This window comes from Ceratotherium simum, chromosome 20, assembly GCF_057802395.1.
Source record: "Ceratotherium simum simum isolate JZ-2026a chromosome 20, ASM5780239v1, whole genome shotgun sequence".
NCBI classification, from domain to species: Eukaryota; Metazoa; Chordata; class Mammalia; order Perissodactyla; family Rhinocerotidae; genus Ceratotherium; species Ceratotherium simum.
Window position 1 is genome coordinate 20,470,718 of NC_141919.1, and position 9,245 is coordinate 20,479,962.

The following is a 9,245-nucleotide window of genomic DNA, read 5'->3' on the forward strand; positions in this document are numbered from 1 at the left end:
AGGACATATAGAAAGTGCCATTTGTGTTCCAAAGACTTGTGGGCAAAAGTCCCTGAAACCTACAACTTTCTATGGTGGATCCAACACACTGAGGAGGATGGAACCAGTCTCCAAGGTTTTTTGCAGCAAGATGAAGTAAATTTGCAGAGAAGCTTGTGAGCAGCATGCCAAATTTCAGCCTGGGACAATTTTATTATCTTTAATTTACCAACCTACAAATGGGTTTATAACGGAAATTCTTAGTGATGGCTTCTCAGCAGGCAGCCACAGCGGCTGGCACACACCGACCTCACTGCCCCTCTGAGAGTGGACTGTTATGTCCAAGTTCTGGCCTTTGAAAAATTCCATCTGTAACAACGGAAGCCTACCCTGCCCGCTCCGCCTGGAGCGCTCAGGGAGAATGAATTAACTTTCCCCAGCCAGTAGCCCCAGTCATGAGCCAGAAAGCAGTGGCAGTTAGAAGTTAGAAAGAAAGCAAAAAGGAAAGCAACAGTGCCTTCATTATACTATTAAACCATAATCACCTTTTCCTATAAGCATCTTCCTATTTTCCCTGAAGGGGCACTTTTTAACTGCCACTGGTGCAGAGGTGCCAGCTCAGCAGAGAGCACTTCCTGTGGGTCTGGCAGGCAGCTGAGTTCAGCAGGCTGTGGCAGGCCCACTGACCCAGGAGTGGGCTGTGTGAGGCCATGGTCCTGACAGAAGACTGGTGGTGCAGGCTCAGGGCTGACGTTGACTCCCTTTTCTCAGGGCCAGGACTAGGGGGAGGCAAGAGAGGTGTCTAGGGCACAAGACTTAAGGAGGTTTTCACCCTCAGGGTCAGACAAATGGCCCTCTCATCCTAGTCCCAGCCCTGCCCAGAGCCACCAGCAGAGGGGTGTGTGTGTGCGTGTGTGTGTGAACACACATTGTGAAGGTCACTGGTTCTCAAAGTGTGATCTCCAGACCAGCAGCAGCAGCATCACCTGGGAACTTGTTAGAAATGCATATTCTTAGGCACCACCCCAGACCCACTGAATCTGAAACTCAGGGGGTGGGGCCCAGCAACCTGTGTCTTAACACACCCACCAGGGAAATCTGATGCAGCTAAGGTTCGAGAAGCACTGTGCTAGAGAAGAATGCTCTCACATCAGGCCATCTCTCAAAATGCTTCACACAACAAAGACAGGGAAAGGGGCAGGGTGGTGAACTGAAAGAGCCCTTCCTAAGGCCATCAGCAAGGTAGGAATCCCTCAGATAATAAATCAGGAATTGTTTTTTCCCAGCTACCCCTAAGTAAACTGCAGTAGTCAAGAAGTGGCAATTGTTGACAATAAATAAAGATTACACTGAGCTAGTTCCCTCCTGTTTCTTCCCCTAACTAGACAGCTCAGAGTGGGCCACTGGGTGACACCATGTGACATGTGCCAGCCATCTGAATATTCTAAGACTGAGATTTCCTCCTCTATAATATGGGGCTGACATCACCTACCTGGGAGGGTCAGACAAGCTAATGTAGAAGACTGGGGCAGAGCAAGCTGTGGTGACAGTTCATACATCCTAACCAGGGGTCCTGGGCTCCCCCTTCTCCAGAGAGCCAGCTTGGATGACTTGAGGGCCTGAGGAGTGGTCCTCAGTTGTGAGAGGGGAAGGAGGTTAGCTCATCTCCTTTCTGCTGCAGGGTTTTCTAAAGGAGGCTGTTTCCCAGTCCTAATGGCCTAGGGCATCAGGCTTCTAAACCGGGTGACACAAGTGAGCGAGGAAGGAAAGGAGGAAGGGTGCCCAGTGCCTGCTGTTGGGCCCTGAGCAACTACTTATTTTTCACTCTATAATGAAGGGTAAGAAGATATATCTGAAGACCCCACACATTTAAACGTTGTTACTAGAACCCAAGTGGTACACAGTGGTGAGACAATGACCAACGCCAGCCAGCTGAGTGACCTCAGGCATTCAGTCATGGACTTGGTTTCCTCCTTTGCCAACTGCTGGATTATAAACACAACAATAGTATGAGGATGAAGTCATGCACCGAAACACCATCAAGCACAACATAAATGTAAGCTTTTGCACTGAGGTTCCATCACAGAATTATGGAACCACTTCCACAGGGCAGGAAGAAAGCTAGCCCCATCCAGATCTCCCAACTCACAAAGGTGTCTACTGAGGACCAGACAGGCTGATCACCTGCAGGGGACACACAGCTGGTGGGTAACAATCATCAGCTGTGCCCCCTTTCTCCTTTCCATTAAGGAGTGCTGGGGGGAGGGGGAAAATCTCAGAGCTTCTTCCCACAGGCCAGGTGAACAAAGGCCGCCCCCTGCCTCCCGGCCCCCTCTCTCCCTTGGCCATCCACGCGGCACAGCTGACGGTTGGAAGGAGGATCCCTGACTCACACTTTTCCTCCCGAGGGGATTTAACTCCAAGATAACGTTAGCCCTGTGAGAGAGCCAACCAGCAGGAGGAAAGTTCACCCCGGGCCCCTGTGCACTGAGCGCCTTACCTTCCTCATTTAGAATCCACGGCAGGAACGCAAACACCGAGCCGAAGCCACAGGTGCTCTCCTCAAAGGCGCAGGACCCAGCGGGCAGGTCCAGGGCACCCGCAAGCTGCAGGGCTGCGGGCACAAAGCGAGTTTCTGTTAGGCTCAGGCCGGGAGCATTTACAGCAACTCGGGGCGCCCCGGGGGTACTACCTCGTGAAAGCGGGCGGAAGGTGTGCGGGAGGGGGCGGGAGAGGGATGCCCCACTGTCCCCTCCCCTGCTCCTCTCCCCCGGGCGCTTCCACTGCAAGACCCCACGCCCACCCGCATCGCCCCCCCCAGGCTTGGCTTGGGGAGGGAAGTTAGCAGCTGCGGAGAAAAATCGGGAGGCGCCCTCGGATGGCCCAACCCAGGAAGGCCAGCCCGGCCGGCCACCGGGGCTGCAGGAGCGGGAGCGGGTCACTAGAGCGCCCCCCGGGGGTCCCCCCGGGTCTAGGCCTTACCTTGCACTGCCAGGAGGACGCCCCTTAAAAGCATTGTCGCGCTTCAGGGAGGAGGACCGGAAAGGGGTGCAGGCTGCCAGCTAGCTGGGACCGGCCGCTCCCGCTGGAAGGGAGCGTGGGAGGCGGGGGCGCCGGGAACCGGGGAGCGAGAAGCGGAGAGGCACCGCGTGCACTGGGAGCTGCCCAGCTCTCCAAAGCGGCTCCTGGAGCGGAGCGGAGCGGAAAGCTGAAGGTGGCACAATGGAGAGCGCCGCTCGCCCTGCTGCAGCCCCGGGTCTGCTCGCGCCGCAAGTGAAGCCGGCCTACCGCACAGCTGGTCCTGGGCGAGGATGGGGCTGGGCGGGGAGGAGACAACTGCACACTTTTGAAAAGCCAGCCAGGACTGGCTGGGAGAAGAGAGGTCAGGATGCGGTGCCTGGCTCAGGGTTTTAAAGCTTGGGATCAGACCCTTTGCAGACACTTGCAAGGGGCAGGCCTTCCAGGAGCCCCTCGGCTGGACTGGACTGGAGGCGCCCCGCCCCGCCCATCCGCGGTGGGAACCAGCTTATTAATAGGGACAGCCTCCCCGCATCTGGTATGCCAGTCCCGCAGGGCTGGCCCAAATTTTAACTTCTTCTCCCCAGAATGGAAGAGGGTGGGATTCTCCTAGGAAAACCTAGAGGAAAATTTGGAAACTGTTGGGTGGAATACGCTTTCTATCTCAGGAGTCTCAGCGTTTATGGCCCGGTAATGCTAACCCTGGACTACCACCCCCCCTTTTTTTTAGCAGTGGAATGTCTGGCATGCCTGGTGCTCAGCATTCCCTCTGTCCGGTGAAATGGGGGCATTCCTCCCCTCCAAGGAGCGTGATAAATTAGTAGAAGGTTTCTAAATTGGGATGTGGGGGTTGGGGGTGGTGATATGGGGAAGGGGAGTAAATTTGCTTTGAGCACTAAGTGGGTCTTTAAAAATGTTCTCTTCCAGTAAAGAAAATGGTGGTGGGGGGGGGGGGGATCTTCTTGATCCTCTTTATAATTTTGTGCAGGCAATTTTATGCCTAGGGCAGTGGTTCTGAAACTTCCGGGTGAATCAGAATCTTCTGGAGAGCCCCACCGTCAGAGTTTCTGATCCAGGAGATCTGAGGTGGGGCTGGAGATTCTGCACATTCCTAACAAGTTTCCAGATGCTGATGCTGATGCTGCTAGTCTGCGACCAAACTTTGAGGACCACTGGCCTAACAAACTCCTGTTCAACCATCAAAGCCCTGCTCACATGCCTTCACCTGGTTTGCAGACTCTCCTGATTTTCCTTGTCCTCCATTGGCAGCTCCTTCTCCATCTCCTTAGCTGGTTTTTGTTCTCTCTCTGACCCCTGAACACAGAGTGCCTCCAAGTCCCGTCCTTTTATCTCCTTTCTTTCTCCACTCGCTCCCTCAGTGAATTCATCTAGTTGCATAGTGTGAAACGCCAACTATAGCCTGATGACTCCCAAATTTATATTTCTAGCCCAGACTGCTCACTAACTCCAGACTCTTCTATCTCACTGCCACCTCAACATTTGCATTTGGATGCTTAAGAGCTATTTCAGACTTAACAGGTCCCAACACGAACACCTCTATTCCTTCCCAAACCTGCCTCTCCCCTGCATCTTCCTCATCTCAGTTAAAGGAACCTTTCTCCTCCAGTTGCTCAGGACAAAACACTGCGAGTTCTCCTTGACTCTTCTCTTCCTCCCAAGACATTACCAAATTCCCCCAGTACAGGAGTCAGAATATAGCAGCTGCTGACGTGCTCCAGGCCCTCAGTGACGGCCCTGATCCCAGCCGCCATCTGTGTTAGCCTTGGATACTGCCGCGGCCGCCTCACGGTGGTCTCCCTGCTGCTCCTGCCTTGTGCACCTCCACTCCATTCTTAGCACAGTGGTCAGGGGCATCCTTTTAATACAGAAATCGGGCCCTGTCATTCCTTATCTCCAGACTCCTAAGAACTCCCCAAATCATTTAGCAAAATCTAAAGCCGTCGCAATGACCTAGCAGGTCCTACAAGACTTGCCCCACCTTATATCTCGGACCTCATCCACCCTGCTTACTCCCTCCAGCCACATGGACCTCTTGGCTGGTCCTCAAACACAGTCTAACTGTCCCCTCAGAACTTTGTACTGGCTGTTCCCTGTGCTTAAAATGCTTTTCCCAGGAGATCCTTGTGATCTGCGTGCACTGCCTTTAGCTCTTACTCAGATGTCACCTTTAGTATTAGAAAATTCAATAGCCTTCTCTCTAAAGAGAAAAAAAGCCCTGGGGATCCTTCTAAAACAAGTTTAGACAAAATTTCATGATGATTCTGTAATCAGTGACTAAAATTCGTTTAGCGTGTGCTACTTGGGGGGGGTGTTTATATGCTTTGCCTCAGGAAGTAGCTAATACTAATAAATAATATTTATGGTATTTACTATTATAAATGTTTTAGATAGACAATCCCATTTAACTTTCACAAAGACTCTGTGGGGTATATATCATTATTATCCCCATTTAATAGGTAGGAAAATTGAGGTGCAGAGTTCAGTGACAGAGAGTAGTAGAGAGAAGACTCAAACCCAGATCTGCTTTATTCCAACAGCCTATTTTCTTAATCGGGACAGGAGCCTGTCTCCCTTGTCTTATATTCTTTTTTGATTTCTTGCTCACAGATACTGTTAAATATCTGATGAATTTCATCAAATTAATTAAAAATTCAAAGACAGATGTGAATCCAGTTGAAACCTCAAAACACTATTTTCAACTAAATGAATTTTCAGCAACTATCAAACTGGTGCTCCTTTTTCCAGGTACCTACAGAGTATTTCAACAGTGTAGGGTTGCCTTAGATTCATTTCATGTTCCAAGTCTTAGGAAAATAAAAAACTTCAAAGCCCGAAAGAGATCTCCCAAAATTTTTAAATATGATTTAAAACTTCAAAGCAACATTTATGCCTCCTATGGGAAACAGAATGATTACACATAACTACAAAGTTAGTTGGAGTAAAATTTCTATTCCACATACAATCGCATGATCCCAAGAACAGATGATTGTTTGACATCGGTGCAGGTTGGGGTCTCTGGGAAGCGGACTCTGATCTGGACTTTAGTGTGCAGGACGTTTACTAAGTGGTGCCCTTGGGATCAGCACCTATGGAAATGAGGGGGAGGAAGCAGGACTGGGCTGGGAGAAGTGACATTGCGATGCAGGACCCACAAAGCCTCTTGTGACCCCGCAGGGACTCGGGCAAAATGGCCCACCCGGTTTGTCCCATATTAGGCTGATATGGCCAGGTTCTTTGTGTTGCTTCCTCCATCTGTCACTGGATGTGGCCCACATTAGGGTGGGTGAGCTGCTATGAGGCGGCTCTCTGCACTGAGGCCCTCCCAAAGGGGCTGACAGCTGCAGGCTGTGAGATGACAGCACTCCCAGCAGCTGGGACAAGTCCTTCCCTAAAGGAAGATCTGGACAGCACCTTGGTGTCCACCATAGACATTTTGCAAAGAAGAGAAAGGATATTGCACATGGAGAGGGTCAAGGAGAGAATCCAGAAAATCTAGAAATGATATGTGTCAACCCACTTCCCTCGGTCACTAGTCATGGAGCCACATGGCCATGCACTACCTCATCACTTGGGAAAATAGCATCAGACCCCAAGGTAGGAACTACCTGGGACTCTCCTCCAAGATCTAGCTTAATTGAATGATCAAATAATGTGTGTAAAGTTCTGGTTTATAGAAAATACTCAATAAACATTAAGTGTTGTAGTGAGTTGAATGGTAACCCTCCAAAAAGATATGACTATGGCCTGGAACTTGTGAATGTGACTTTATTTGGAGAAAGGGGCTATGTAGATATCAGTAAGTTAGGGATCTTGAGATGAGATCATCCTGGACTACAGGGTGGGCCCTAAATCAACGGCAAGTGTCCTTATGAGAGACAGAAGTAACAGACACATGGAAAGATGGAGACAGAGATTGGAGTGATGCAGCCCCAAGCCAAGGAATGCCTGGAACCACCTGAAGCCAGACGAGGCAAGGAACAGACTCTCTCCTGGAGCCCCAGAGGACTGTAGCCCTACAGACACCCTGATTTGGGACTTCTGGCCTCCAGAACTGTGAGAGAATAACTCTCTATTGTTTTAAACCACCTAGTTTGTGGTAATTTGTTCTGGCAGCTGTAGGAAATGAATACAGAGAGTGTTACGCATCAAGCAAACATGTGCCAGGCACTTTACACGCGTTATCTCATTTAACCCATGCAACATCCTGTGAAGTGGACACCACTGTCCTCTCCGTTTTAGGGAAAATGAGGAAACAGGCCCAGAAGGGTTAATTTACTTGTTCAAGGTCACACATCTATTCAGCATGTAGCTGGAATTTGATCGCATACGCTCCATTGCCCCTAAAATCTTCCTCTTTACGAAAGCCTGTCTTTCCTTACACGGGCTATCTATACCACATGCAGGCAAAGTAACCTGCTGTCTCTGCTGGCACCCACACAGGGGTGGGCTCGCCCCTCACAGAGCCTGGCCCATCCTTGTGCTCTTGGCCACTCTGCTCTGCTCCATTCCCTTCTCCCCCCAGGCGCCCCTAAGCAGGGGTCCTGCTTTTTGTGGCACCACTCTCAGTCTGGAGATCTCCAAATTCTTGCTTCTAACTTTCTGGGCAAAATAGAGCAAGGTGAAACACTGATGCCCCTCACGGGATCCTGTATCACCCTCTATCCAGTTGCTTCTCTCCTAGCTGGGTGAGGCCTTAGAGGGAAGAAGCTCGTCTGTGGGAGGAAATAAAGAACCCCAGTGCTTACGAGCACCCTTGCATGCATCGTTGATGCTAGGCCAGACTCGGAGGCTGTCTTCACCACCCGCTTTCCCTGCCATTCTCTCTCTCCTTGCTCATCATTCTCAGGTAGTGCCACGTAATGGTAAGTTCAGCAAACTCTTCCTGAACTCCTACTGTGTGCCGGGCACTGTGCTTGGGGCTGGAAATCCAGGAGTGAACAGGACACATTCTCTGCCTCTGAGACAGGAGACTGACCCATGAAAAGATCATTTCAATTCAATATGTTGGTGAGATAGAACAAGTGCTGCAAACTTAAAAACTCCAGGGGCCCGGAAAGTAATAGAAATGAATGAAGTGAGCTGGCCTCAGGGAGACAATAGGGAGTGATGGGGACTGTGGTGAACTGGAGCAAGCATGCCCAAGTAATGGGCATTGCTGGCACCAGCTTGAGGCAGAGTTGCCCATTCTGCCCATTTTTCATAAGAATCTCGATGTCCAGATATATCTGTAATAGCTCCTGATTTTCAAATGCTGGCAATGAATTAAAACAGAATATATTTAAATCTCTGTGGCAGTAGAACAAAACCTGCTGTGAGGCTAAATTCAATTCTTGAGCTTCCGTTTGCAGCCCTAAGAACCACAGAGATGGATGGGATGCCTCAGCACCAGCTCTCCAGGGGAGCAGCCAGGCGCACATGACCAGTCCCACTCTATAGAAGAGAAAACTGAGGCAGAAAGAGTCTAAGTGACTTTCAACCACAGTCACATGTCTCTAAGTGGCAGGGACAGGATGAGAAGCCATTAGCTGGCCTCCTCATTGGCCGGTATTTGGGCATGTGGAAAAGACCTTGTATACTCTAGGTCCTGTACAATGTAAGGCTATTCATAATATCCTTTATAGTAATCATATTTTGGTTGCTGTCTATTATATATTATATGCTTTAAAATAATATATACCTTTTTTCCTCTCTTGCTTTCCTGGGTCTCCTCTGATCTATGCCAAGACATTATTTCTGCTCCAGACTTTTGTGTATCTCTGCCTCTCTCCATCTTTCTTTATCTCTCTCTCTGTCTCTCTCTGGGTCTCTGTGCTGCACTCTGAGCTCACCTCTGGCTCTCCCTCTCACTCTGCACTCAGTGTTTTGCCCTGTCTTGCTTTCATGCTCTCTCTCTCTCCATGCATACACGCCAACATGCCCCCACTCATTGCATGCTACCAGGTTGAAAATGAGCTGGCAAAATAATTCCAGGCTCTGTGGCTTGTCCTGCCAGTGACCTTTGCTGCATTCCTGCAGGAGGTGTCTGGGGGCTCTGCCCTGAGGCCGACTGGTAGTGTCCCTTGGTTCCTGCCCAGCGCCAGCTGCCTTACACCCCCAAGGGATAGTCACGTGCCTGCTGTGGGTCTGAATCATCCATTGTGAGGTACCAAGGCCCAAGGTTAAGCAGTTATTACGAATCTTCTTTTATTACAAAATATATACCCCACTGTATAAAGGGCCACACTCAA

General features: G+C 50.2%; 1 protein-coding gene across 1 annotated transcript in view; it reads right to left on the reverse strand.

Moving 5' to 3' along the window:
* Positions 1-3,446, reverse strand: part of MAMDC2 (MAM domain containing 2) — a 161,301-nt gene extending 157,855 nt beyond the window's left edge. Inside the window, exons 1-2 of the mRNA XM_004440631.3 lie at positions 2,962-3,446; positions 2,480-2,593 (exon numbers count right to left, since the gene is read on the reverse strand). Coding sequence (XP_004440688.1) covers positions 2,480-2,593; positions 2,962-2,995 — 148 coding nt within the window. The 5' untranslated portion in view covers positions 2,996-3,446. The remainder of the gene's footprint in view (positions 1-2,479; positions 2,594-2,961) is intronic.
* Positions 3,447-9,245: the final 5,799 nt, after the last annotated feature.